The sequence below is a fragment of the Halictus rubicundus genome, chromosome 5, assembly GCF_050948215.1.
Source record: "Halictus rubicundus isolate RS-2024b chromosome 5, iyHalRubi1_principal, whole genome shotgun sequence".
NCBI classification, from domain to species: domain Eukaryota; kingdom Metazoa; phylum Arthropoda; class Insecta; order Hymenoptera; family Halictidae; genus Halictus; species Halictus rubicundus.
The window spans coordinates 616,409-629,311 of record NC_135153.1 but is presented as its reverse complement, the minus strand read 5'-3'; the positions used below and the strand labels follow the sequence as shown (position 1 = coordinate 629,311).

General features: G+C 40.5%; 1 protein-coding gene across 1 annotated transcript in view; it reads right to left on the bottom strand.

Moving 5' to 3' along the window:
* Positions 1 to 12,903, bottom strand: part of Dhc1 (dynein axonemal heavy chain 1) — a 44,948-nt gene that overhangs the window by 9,446 nt on the left and 22,599 nt on the right. The window contains exons 15-27 of the mRNA XM_076788860.1: positions 11,635 to 12,002; positions 11,382 to 11,545; positions 10,364 to 10,618; positions 10,056 to 10,284; positions 8,793 to 9,466; positions 7,268 to 8,073; positions 6,628 to 6,835; positions 6,169 to 6,555; positions 5,465 to 5,637; positions 2,307 to 2,673; positions 1,633 to 1,827; positions 841 to 979; positions 473 to 749 (exon numbers count right to left, since the gene is read on the bottom strand). Coding sequence (XP_076644975.1) covers positions 473 to 749; positions 841 to 979; positions 1,633 to 1,827; positions 2,307 to 2,673; positions 5,465 to 5,637; positions 6,169 to 6,555; positions 6,628 to 6,835; positions 7,268 to 8,073; positions 8,793 to 9,466; positions 10,056 to 10,284; positions 10,364 to 10,618; positions 11,382 to 11,545; positions 11,635 to 12,002 — 4,242 coding nt within the window. The remainder of the gene's footprint in view (positions 1 to 472; positions 750 to 840; positions 980 to 1,632; positions 1,828 to 2,306; positions 2,674 to 5,464; positions 5,638 to 6,168; positions 6,556 to 6,627; positions 6,836 to 7,267; positions 8,074 to 8,792; positions 9,467 to 10,055; positions 10,285 to 10,363; positions 10,619 to 11,381; positions 11,546 to 11,634; positions 12,003 to 12,903) is intronic.

Here is a 12,903-nt window from a genome sequence, read left to right as displayed (position 1 = left end):
CCTTGAATGACCTTGAGTAATCATAATCACTGAATCTCCCATGAAAGAGACTATCATCGTAGGTGTTTAAAAAGGGGTGGCCTCGTTTAAAAAAGATTAAGGTGTGTAATAAATAATAAATATTGATAATTATAAAAAAAAAATACAACAAAAATAAATATTTTTACGGCATAGTGCGAACCTCATTGAACCATTCACCTTGTCTTTAAGACATTTGACGTATCTTCAAAAACAACAAAGATATTTGAGGTGCACATATTAGATGACTTTGAAACGACTTTGAACGTAACTAAGCGATCCCATTCTTTAATGTTATTATTGACGGAGTGTTCTCGATTGGAATATAATGGAACTAGGCTTGTTATGCTTAAATCAATCAGAAGGAAATCAAAATAATTTGTCCCACATAATTAACATGAAATTTTTGATGAAGTGCTGCGGATGTATGGTACACAGACATGTTTAAGATTACCTGTGCACATCACCAGTTTGCGTTAAAGCTTTCATTAGAATTTGGATACATGTTGTCTTCCCAGCCCCGGTTGGACCCAGCGTCATTATTCCATGCCTCACCCTCTGAGTCTCGTACAATTGTATCAATTTTAATACCCACGGTGGATGATAGATTAATCCAGCTTCGTCAACTTGTAGGCTGATTGCTTCTTCCAATTCTGGATAAGCAGTTTTTTCGAGGGCTTGATTCGGAAACAGATCCGCTACTAGAGAGATGAACAGTGGTTCATCCTCGTCTGCAATTGTCAACCAATAACCAGTGTAACCCTTTAGAAGATCAGAAATAATCGACGGTAGATAATGTATTCATTGTATCGATAGCATTACCTATAAGTTTAGAAAGATTCATGTCTCTCAACACTCGCATGACGATAGTGCTTTCTGAGTCTTTTGAATTTACTCTCTTCGATGCTCCCAGAGTTCTCAATACTGACAGTATGTTCCTTAGGCCAAAATCGTAATGGACCTTCGCACATAAACGATATGTTATTATAGCAATAGTGCTGTATGTGCCGCAAAAGGAGTCTCGCGAAAGGAATGCGGAGCTGATTGGAAGGGGCACGCCTCCAACTGCTCTATTGGCTACAGCGATCACACATTCTATGCAGCGTGTGACGTCAAAGCCTAAGCATAGGCCTACCGGAGCGTCAACGGTGGGATAGGTGTTCCGATATAAGGCGACGGTGTTTGTTCCGAAATAAGAAAATCGCTATTCCTTCTTCTTGTTTTGAAATTGTTCACTGGACACTTCTTCCATCCTTTTCCTCTCGCTCATTCTCCCTGTCACTTTCGGCCCACTCGAGGACAAAGTTGAGGTACCCTGATCTGAAATACGGCGAAAGCCGGACCCGAGCCTTCGCCTTTTATCGGAACAAAACTACAGAGTTTACTAGATATATGTCCTAAATGCCTAGCCGATAAAAGTACCAGAACTATCCCCACTACCGCGGGGTATACCCCGTGAGGGACCACGAACCGAGGCCTCTAGAGCTTCACTGTCCTTTTTTACGTTCGGCGTGGATCAAAATAGTATCTCTTGGCCGATATATGTCCGTGGCTACACTCGTGTTTTGGACATATATCGAGTAAACACTGTATTGTATTTCTTTTTAAAATCACCTGTTTGGTAAGTTGCTCTTCACATAGTTTATACAAGGTGTAAAATTTCCGGGCCAAAGTAATGTTTTCCAAAAAACCGCAGCTGGCCAATTTCACTCGAATGATAATTTGTCGGTCGGGCACCATCATGGCGACCGTTCGGAATTGAATTTTTAGGTTCTCCGGTAGTTCTTTTCTGCCAGCGTAGCCAGGATTCTATAAGACACATTTCTTCATTTCATTACTCAGCCGCGTTCTGATTGGTCCGTGTTTTTTTTTTATTAATAACTCCTTAACAGAGCCGCGTAGAAAATTTTCGCGAAGGAAAAAGTTACTTCAAATGATCTCAGGAATCATTCCTTTAAAATCATAAATCATTGAGTCATTATTAATGACTGTAAATGTAAATGTGAATGTAGTGGAACTCTAAGTAGTGGAAAGCTAACTACAGTGATTTCTCTATATATGTCGCCAAGGCATGGATGATAACCGTCGCGGAATTATCCCCACTACTGGAGGACTGTAAACATAACACAGCTCGAGTATGGCTCCTGGACGATAGACGAAGCTGACAAGACCCGTGTCGTTGACATATATCGACAATTCACTGTAAATCTAAGGGGCTTCAGATGTGTAATAAATAGAACAAAATTTGTCATCGATTACGATTAGTAGCTCCCCAGACTTTTGATTACCATAGTTATGAAGATTCCAAGTTCAGGGCACATGTCTATCAGATCACCGTCCGTGAAGACGAATTGCTTTTTCTTTTCCTTCTTCGCGGCGAGAACAACGGCGACTTGTTGAGCGGCAACAGACAGAACCGGTAGTTCGATTCTATTGAACTCGTCGAAACAACCCCAGGAGCCACTTTGCGCTAAGCCTTTGTAAATTCGTCCTAATCCCCTGTAATCCATCTGGTCCGAACAGTTGAAAACCACCACGTACTTCGCCAGAGTTTTCCCCATGTCCTTGACGGTCTCCGTTTTCCCGGTTCCGGCTGGACCACACGGTGATCCACCCATTGACATCGATAAAGCTTGAGCCAGGGTAATATAACACCTTGAAACGCGAATGGAGATTATTCTTTACACAACAATGAATCGAATAAATAAATAACTCTAAACAAAGTGCTCATTTTTATCATAAATGCTTAAAATCAGTCCAGTGATAATAAGTTTGCGTCGGTAATTGTTGCAAGTTTTAACTGAAACGTTTATTATACAGTGGGCAAGCGGGCACGAGGTGATTCCTTATAAGAAAATAAGAGAAAAATATACAATAAAATTTGTTCATCCGAAGCTCCGTTTTCGAGAAAATTGAATTTGAAAATGCTGCGAACACGTGCGCTACTAGACAGGAATCGTCCGACGCGTCTGATCATGGCCAACCAATTCTACTTCCTGCAATACAAGGTGTTCCACCTAACTCGAGCATCTAAAATATCTCGTTTGTTTTTTATGATAGAAAAAAATTGCAGAGGAAAACATTAGTTGGTTCAGAGGGGCAAATATTATGATAGGCAAACAAATTTGTTCAAGGTTATATTTCTTGAGATTTCAAGGTCATCGAAGTTTTTTGAAATGGAATGATTTATTTTTATTGTCGCTATATGATAGCCGAGGTCGAGATGTATCCAACGACCTGTAATATTATGACCTTCACGTGACCTTGAGTTTGTTATCACCAACGATTCCACACCATACATTTACACTCCATGGGCGCTGGTGTTCAACGTGTCGAAGTCATTTCGGGTTTTCAGTGTAACAATAATGTATATTATGTGTATTCAGTTGTCCATGGTTAGAAAAAGTAGCTTGGTCAGTAAAGAGAACGTCATAAAAGAAATGTTCATTTCTTTGTAATTGCTGCAATGTCCACGTACAAAAAGTAACACGGTTCCCAAAGTCGTTGCCATGAAGCTCCTGACGTAAGGAAATATGGTATGTGTGGTTGTGTTACCACAAAACAGAAACTGTTTATTTAACGGGATAGTCTGTTTATTTAATAGCGTGTTCGATGTACAATGAGAGACCGACAGACGAAGTACATAGACTGCTTAGCAAGAAGCGCGAGAAGTGCAAGAGGTACAAGAAGTAGGTTCTCTGGATTTCCTCCCTTTATATCCTGATCTTCGGAAAGGCGTTACCTTTCCGAAGATAGGAAGGCGGAGCTGTGCTTCGCGGGGGTAGGAAATCCCACATCTGTTGTTTTATGGTCACTGGCAAAGGTGGTCGCCAAATGTTTGGAAAAAAGGTCTTGTCGGGACCGCGCGTGCCGCGCGGTCGGACAGGCCCAGCGGTACTCGGCTGGCAACGTTTATGATGGGGTAGTTAAATTTTCTACACCCGTAAAGTCATTTCGGAAATAAAATAATTTCTGCCATCCTGCAAAAGTCAGGGTAGGTTTTATTACCTTAGACCCTAACATCTGCAGGCGGTCAACTCTAATATCTTGCGATGCTAATCGCGTACCGCTACAGTATGGATGAAAATAACATGGTAATATTCGGAACACACTTGCTTTGGAAATGCCTAAAGAACGTCCAGTTTTTCGACAACTTGTAGTAGGATCAATATTGACTGTAGCCAATACAAAAGTTTCGGCATCTTCTTCAGCAGCAGGCCTTGATCGTTTTCTGTTCAATGATTTAATACTCCCTGTTTTACAAAACAATTGAACTATGCGGTCAAAACTTTGTAGAGGAGAATGATTTCTTTTAGGGTATTTTTCTGCGTACAAAAACTAAAAACAGGTCTATCGTTTCTGCATTACTGTACACCATCGTTTGAGAGGAGTCATACTATCTTTCACAATCGAATAAATCCCGATGAATTTCTGAAACGTACTGATTAGAGTCACCAAAAGGAGAAGAATTTGTATCAGTATTTACAATTTATTGTGAGCGTGTTTACAGTCATTAGTCAAGGTTCAAGAACATTTCTTGAAACCCTAGGGGGGCTTCCCCCCTTTTGATAATAAAAATATATCATTTCATTTAAAAAAAAATTTCGATGACCTTGAAATCTCAAAAAATATAACCTTAAACAAATTTTGTTGAATATCATAATATTTGCCCCTCTGAACCAACTAATGTTTTCCTCCTACATTTTTTCAATTATAAAAAACAAGCGAGATATTTTAGATGCGCGAGTTAGGTGAAACACCCTGTATACTGCACGCGAACCCGACGGATGTTTAAACTCGAGTATCTCGAAAACGAGGCGTCAAACGAAAAAATATTATTCGTCTTTTTCCAATTGTTTTTACATGTAGAATCACCCCCTGTCCGCTTGTACATGTTATTCGACCGCACTATATAGGGTGTTCCACTCACTCTGTTACAAAGCGATATCTCCGCTATTTTATTTGGGACACATAGCATTGTAGGAATCATTTTTTCATTAAGATAATTTTTTTCTAGATTTCAAGGTCATCGATGTTTTCTTGTATGTAGCTGTACATCAAGACGGAACCAATGACCTTGCAATGTCATGACCTTCGCGCGATCTTGAGTGGCAAATATTTACAAATCTTTGGAACTTGACGCGAATAATGAAATAGCAGAGAGCAGAGAGATTTGCGAAGAATTTATTATGATAATTGCTCAAAATGATTTCCGTTAACTTCTAAACATTTGTCAGTTCGATTACAAAAATTTGTGACGTTGCAGCAGTATTGTAATAAATTCTTCGTAAACCTCTTTGTTGCAGTTATTGAATTATTCACATCGAGTCCCAAAAATTTCTAAATTTTTACAACTCAAGATCATGCGAAGGTCATGAAATTGTAGGTGGTAGGTCAGACACCGAACAAAATCGAACGTACTTATGTCACGACCCAACACATTTACCTGTCAGTTAAAGGGGTGATAACGAGTCGTTCCGTACAACCTAGGTATTCGTTTTGGTACGTGAAGTTCACATCCGTTATGCATATCGATGTTTTATCGAGATCTTCCTTGAAGTAAAATCTGCATTGCTTCAACCACTCGAAATCGTTTACTGATCTCACGTTTAGACGGCACTGTAAAGAAATTTATCTTCACGTTTTTACTGAAGGTTGATGACGAACTTCAATGACGAATCAACTCATCTCCGGTCAAAAGGTTAATGTTCGTAAAAGTAAGAAATCATTTCTTGTACACTTCTAGAATGCAAAATTCATGAATAGCGATTGTATATTTATTATTTTGGTGATCTGTGTTTTTGGAAATTGATTTGATGGTTCACATGATTTTAACCCATTTGCATCATTAGCGTATATATGCGCTCAATTTTCCTGGTCACTATCACCGGAGCGTATATATGTATACGCTCAATTTTCCTGGTCACAATCACCGCAGCCGTATGCATACGCTCAACTTTGTTGGTCACTATCATTATACGTTACCTAAAAAATTGAAATGGAGGGTGTTGTTTCTTATAATGCTGAAATATGAACTTCTTTTACTTGTAGTCATTTTTGTACTAAAATATAATTTAAAAAAAAGTTTGGTGATAAAGGCCTTCTTTTCACATTTCCTTATGATGCAAATAGGTTAAGCACCAAATTTACCAGTATGTCGAATATATCACGCTGATGCACGTGGATGGTAATCAATGTTTCAAATTTTGTCCGATCGATTTTCGACAGGTCCCTGGTTGTCTGATCGATCAAAGTGTTCAGCAAATCAAGGAATCGGTTATTCGTTTCCCCCATAATCTTTTTATCCGCGCGTGCTTGAGCGAGAGCCAGCTCGCTGTCCCTGGTCCAAATCATTTGTATGCCGAGCAGACCGATCTGAGCAGGCATTTTGTCCAGAAAACCAAGGAAGTTGAAGTTTACATCGTTGATCATGGAATAACACTGCCGGATTATCGAGTGCAGAGATTGCTGGGACGTTTGCAAAAGCTGCGTCAGCCATGTTTCCACCGAGCCCTCTGCTCGCACAGCTTTCTCGAGCTGTGTACATTAGAAGCAATAAATTCACCTGCGTTAGTCACAATTACCCTTTTCAACTAGTAAACTGCGTACCAAGATGGTTTCACCTTCGGACGATATAATGGCGGTCATCTTGTTGTACTCGATATCGTGAAACTTGACGTAACGAGTGTTGTCGAAAATGGACAACAGGTGATTTTGTATCGTGTGAGAATCGGACGCTTGGCCGAGGATTTCCAACAGGGCGGGGTCCGACACGAAGAAGAATCTTGGGAACATCATACGTTTCTTCTCCAAATACCTATAGTTACATTTATGAAAACCAAACTTACCATATTACGACCTCCTCTAATATTTCTACAGACTGTCCCAGAAATATTGTACATCCTTGAAAAGGATGATTCTTGAGATGATTTGAAGTAACTTTTTCCTTTACGAAAATGTTTTCCGCGGTTTCGTTCAGGAGTTATTAACGAAAAACACGGAGCAATCAGAGCGCGGCTACGACAGGCCCCGTTGAGCGGACCTGACTCAGCCAATGCCAACGCCACGCTCAGCGGGGCCTGTTCTAGCCGCACTCTGATTGGCCCGTGTTTTTCCTTAATAACTCCTTAACGAAGCCACGGAGAACATTTTCGCAAAGGAAAAAGTTTTATAGAATAACCTCAGGAATTATCCCTTCCAAAGAGATACAACATTTTTGGGACAGCCTGTATAACATGCATATACTTGCCCACTCAGCGATTTTTGGCACAATTCCAATTGCTCTTGCAGATGCGGTAGAAGTTGCTTCAGCAAATCATCCCCCACGCAGCAAGGTACCACGCCCGGGGTCTCGTGGGCTCTTTGCATGATCTTCTGCCAGCTTTTATCGATTTTGCTAAATCTCTTCGCCTCTTTCGGTAGCTGCTTCGCGATATCCCCACCGACGAACACCGCCTCCAGATAGACCCACATATTCTGCACCAGCAGCCATCTTTCCAAGATCTCGTTAGTGTTCGACAGATCCGCCAGCCACTGTTGTATCTGTTTGCGGAACGGCGCGTTGTACCGGTTCGACATCAGCGACCCAAGGACCATCAAGCTGTCCTCGAGCTGACCAATCGTCTCTGCCGTGGTGTCTCCTCTCAGTAACAACTCCCCCCTGTTGTTGAACGTCATGAACGTCAGCTCGTGGGATGACCACTCGTTGACGACCATGCGTAATTTCGCCTCGATGTCCTTTTCCTTCATAGCCGAGATACAGATGTCCTCGATGTCCTCCTTGTACTTCAACAACGGCGCCTCGAGGATGTTCTTCAGACAGAATCCCTCGTTCTCGAGATCGAACGAGTAGCCTGTCACTTCCACGATCCTGTGCCAGTGGCGGGGCTTCATCGCTTTGTTGGCCATTAACTCGAGAAGGGGACACATGTCGTTGAAGTCGTCGATTGTCTTCTTCAACGCGAAGAACGCCGGCCACTCCTTCAGCCCCTTCGGCAGCTTGCGGCACCGGTTTTGGAATTCCATTAGCTCGTTATTTATGTCCTCGATATTTACCTGAACAGTAATTAACCCTCTTAGTGCCCAGCAAATTCTTTCAATTCTTGCTAGGAATACTCGAGAAAATGCGCGATCTTGAAGAGCGAAAGCCTCTTAAGATCCATCTCTTAAGTGCGTTCCTCAGTGGCGAGATTTTTCGCCGCTGGCGTATATAGGGTGTCCCATTTTAATCAATAAACACTATTACCTCCAGAAATATTTGTTATTTGAGAAAATGTAAGATGAATAAATGTCAGATGAAGGTCATCTTAATATTGCCATCTTTATATAGCTTTTGGTCATCTTTATATAGCTTTTTATGCACTATTCGATGCATCTCGGTATTCTGAATAAAAATGTGTCGACCTACTTATGTCAAAAAGCTATTACTTTTGGAGATATTTTCATTTTCATTTTGCGAATCCCTATTACAGTGTTTTCTCGATATATGTCAACAACATGGGTCTTCCCGGCGTATCATGTTTACACTCCTCGGCGATCGAGGCCTCTCGAACTTCGGGTCCCCTCACGGGGTATACCCCTCGGTAGTGGGGATAGTTCTGCAAATTTTACCAGCTAGCTATTTGCGACATACACATATATCAAGAAAAGACTGTATTAGTACAAAAATGTACACTAGCGTAATATCCTATGACACGTGGTATTTTTGTTTTCAGGATGTAGACGACCCTGTTTTTGTACTGTTTATCGACTAAAATGATTTAAATGCACGTTACCTCGCCCCAGGGAATATCGTAGTAGCTGTTGACTCGGTCGATCACGTCGTTGTACAATTTGTACAATTTCTGTAGCAAGTTCAGCTCCTTTCTGATCTGCGATAGCATCGGATAATCCGTGATGGGCAACCCGAACAGTTCCTCGCCGCTCTGATAAGTCTGTAGTTTCCTCCACATCCCGTCGAATCGATTTTGAAAGAGAATTTGCCGATCGGATGCCTCTCGTGGGCTCAAACCCGGCTGCATCGGCCCTGAAGATCTGTACTCCTCGCAGTACATTTCGTTGTCGAGCCGAAATCTCGTTAGATTGTTTCTGAGGTCCTCTTCGAACTGTGGTTGCAGCTTTAGCAACAACACGTGACTCTCTTGCGCTCGCGTGAGCAACCTCTGCCACGTGTACCTCAAGCTGTCGACTTGTTCAAGACACTCCTGGTCAACCGGCACCTCGTATCTCGTCACTATGTTAAAAGCTTCCTCGATCGGATCGATCTTCAGCTCCATGTCTACTTCTTGCTCGCGAATCTTCTTCAGGGTGTCCATGATGAGACGCACGTCGTCTAGGTCCCGGATCTGGCGGTCTAGTTTACGCTCCATTTCGTTCATCAGGGCGTAAACATACTCCATCTCTCGCCTGTACTTCTTCTTCATTGCCTGGCCGATTTTGTGAGTGCACGCTGCGGAAATAACACGTTTAGCCTCGCACACTCCTCAACATGAAAATCCATCCATATTTGTTAGTTTAGATACTGTGAAAGATTTTAATGACTTTGAAATATGTTGTCAAGATCATCATTCTGAACAACTTTTCCCTATACTACGGACTCCATACTCCAGTTTTCTATACTCTAAAAAACTACGGACACCCACTACAGCGAAGCCCTTTTCTCTGCTCCCCCACCCCAACAAACCAAATTCAGACCTAACCAACGTTAGTTTCAAATGGCGGAGTTGGCTGTGGTGGACCTAACAGTTTTTACAAATATCTCGGAAGCCAAGGTGGAGCGGCGACAACTTGTATAGGAAAAACTTTGGAGTGATAGCCTTGACAATATATTTCAAGGTCATCAAAATTCAAATTTATTTTGCATAAAGATTCGCAGTCTAGTTTTACATATATCGAATGTACAACCACATGGATGTTCGTTTTTAAATTTCCATTAGTTCGGATGAAGCCAATAAAAATTATAAAATATTTGTCGTTGCGTGTGTCAGTTTCGAAGTGCATTGTTCGTGGATTTGTTATTTTAAAATGACACCTCGTACCTTTGATTTCCGTGTAGAGGCCATATTTCAATTTTTCAGTGGATATCGCAATGGAGGTTCCAAAAATGATCATGTCCGGTTCGGTAGCTAATCGATCTTCAAGTTCGCTGTGCTTGCGAAGAGTAGCTTCGAATTCTGGCAAGGAGATTTGTAATAATTCTCTCATGCTCCGTTCGTTCTTCCATAAAAATTTGTAAGGTTTCCATCTATTAATAAACTCTACAAGATCCTACGAAATTAATACATATTAATTAAAATATTACGTTTAGCCATTACAATTGAGTTTCTTGAAACTGTGTTGAAATTACTGGTTTGAATTCCAGCATGCACGTGTTCAGCATGGATAGAATTTTCACGATTTCCTTATTGTCCATCACCATCCCGTAGAAATTGCTTCCTTGAACGGGAAAACTTGGCCTTTCCTCAGAGATAATTTTGTATAATCGTCGCCTTCGAGTTTTCGGGTCTTCAGGTTCCTCTTGTTTCTTCTTCGCGACTTGCATCTGAGCTCGCATTACTATATCGGCGAAGCTTTTTCTTGGATAAGCGGTTCCCCACGAGTTCTGATCGATTGAGGACTTTGACAATTACAGAAACGCTTTATGTTTCCCGCAAATACATTAATGATTATTAATAAATGGCATTCGTTGACTTTCAAATTTATTATAAACGAATACGACAACTGCCGGCGGTTTTTACAAACTGAAATTTTACTTTGAAGCAGCAATGAATTTTTTTGTAAGTATATATCCACATTTTAGAAAATAAAGGAAGCGAGAGAACCACAAAAGGGGATAGAAAATGAGATGGGTAAATGAGTAAAGAAACTGAGTGGACAAAACTAAGGTAAATATTACCTGTAGAGGAGGCAGTGCGGATGACCTTGACAACATATGTCAAGGTCATCCCTCTGAACAACCCGAAAGGTTCTACCCGTCGTTACTTTTTCATTAAAAAGTTATGAACAAAAGAATGGCCTAATAATATTAAAAAATGTGTGGGTTTGTTGCAATTTTTTGGAAGCTTTGTGAGTAAAGTTTTCGTTCGATATAGGACGATGGCTCGGGACGATTTTCAACCTATTGGAGATGAAAGTACCTATTCAGTTTGACATTGTTCTCGAGTGGGTTGAGAGTTTATGGGTCCCATAAAGTCGGCCGGCAGACCATAAAATAATCGTCTGAGCGGCGATAACTTTCGTTGGAAAATGTTTTTAAATTATAGTCACTGGTGAGTGGGTACCCCGGCCATGAATCAGTGAGAAATTTTTCTGTTATGAATGAGAGGGTTAGTAACGCAAAAAAAATGATAAATTTGGAGCATCACCTTGTTAACTTTCGAGTTCCATTGTGAAACTCCTTTTGCGACGCCGGCGATCGTTTTTCCGACTAACGTCAGGACTTCTTGAACGTCATCTAAACTGGGCTTTACCGTCACCACCGGAATCATCAAGGTTGCGTGTAGTAGAAATATCGGACTCGGTGTCTGTTCTTTTTCGAAGACAATCATTAATTCACTCATCTGCCGCTATGAAAATCTTGCAGGCAACATTTATATTTTATTCAATGCAGGTAAATACCTGTATCGATCTCGCGAATAAAACGTTTTCTAATAGCGTCCAGGGAGCTTCGTGTAACCTTCGTGAGAACGTCCACGACTTTTCTCGTGTAATATCTCCTCATCTCGGACACTGCGTTTTGCACCATGTCCTGCATACCCTTCGGCAAACTACCGGGCGTAGTCAACAGCTGATGGGGATCGTCGAATAAATTCCAGACTAACGACCAGTCGTGCTGAACAGTTTGGTCAACGGATTCCTCGGTTTCTGTAAGTGTTACAACGATAAATAAGACAAGCACAAACGATGAGTCGTTTGTCTGCTCAATGGACGAAGCGGGTATTCTGGCTTCCTTTAAGAACTCTTCAACATGTGTACAAAAAAATTGGCTTGAATTCGTAGAATTAACCTTGACCACCTAAACTTGACCGTCCTATAACCTTGACCACCTTGAATATTGCCGTTATTTGTGATAATATATAGAAATGATATATACAAAATTTGTAGAGGAGGAAATATTGCAGGGTTGGACACATTTCAGTTGAAATAAAATAACAAATAATCAGACCTCTAAGTAAAAAATTATTTTATTTTTGATTTTTCACGAATCAAACTTTTACCATTGTATTCGTCTCGTTTTTTTATTAAAATGACACCAAACGCTGATTAAAATGATACCTAAAGTTACGATCACAATTACGTGTGTAACAAGCGAAGTTAAGAATTCGTGTACCTCTACCGTAAATGACAAGCTCGAAACTTTAACGAGCTCGTAGCTTGTTACACAAGTAATTATGGTCGTAATTATATCATGTTTGGTGTCATTTTAATCAGAAAAACAACACCAATACGACGGTCAAAGTTTCATTGAAAAAAAATCAGGAAGAAGAAATTCTGATTTTTTAATTTAAAAGGCTGACAGTTGCGTAGTATAACTATACTCAATCTAAGGGTCAGTAGATATCTACGTGGAGAGTATACATATATGAAAAATTATTTCGATAATGCCTGGTTTAATGTCACGTGAAGGTAAATTCGCAACTTTTGCGTACAATTTGATTTAAAGAAATGAAGGTGACCTTGAAATCTCCAAAATGCTTTCGTCCATATGAAAAATGTATGAATTAGAATATTTCTTCCACTATGCAGGTTTTGTGTACATGATTTTTTCATATTATTATTTGTAATAACGGAATTATTTGTAACGGAAATATTCAAGGTGGTCAAAGTTATTGGTCTACCCTGTATATACGCTAATGACGCAAATGAATTAAGCCTTTTTTTAAAGAT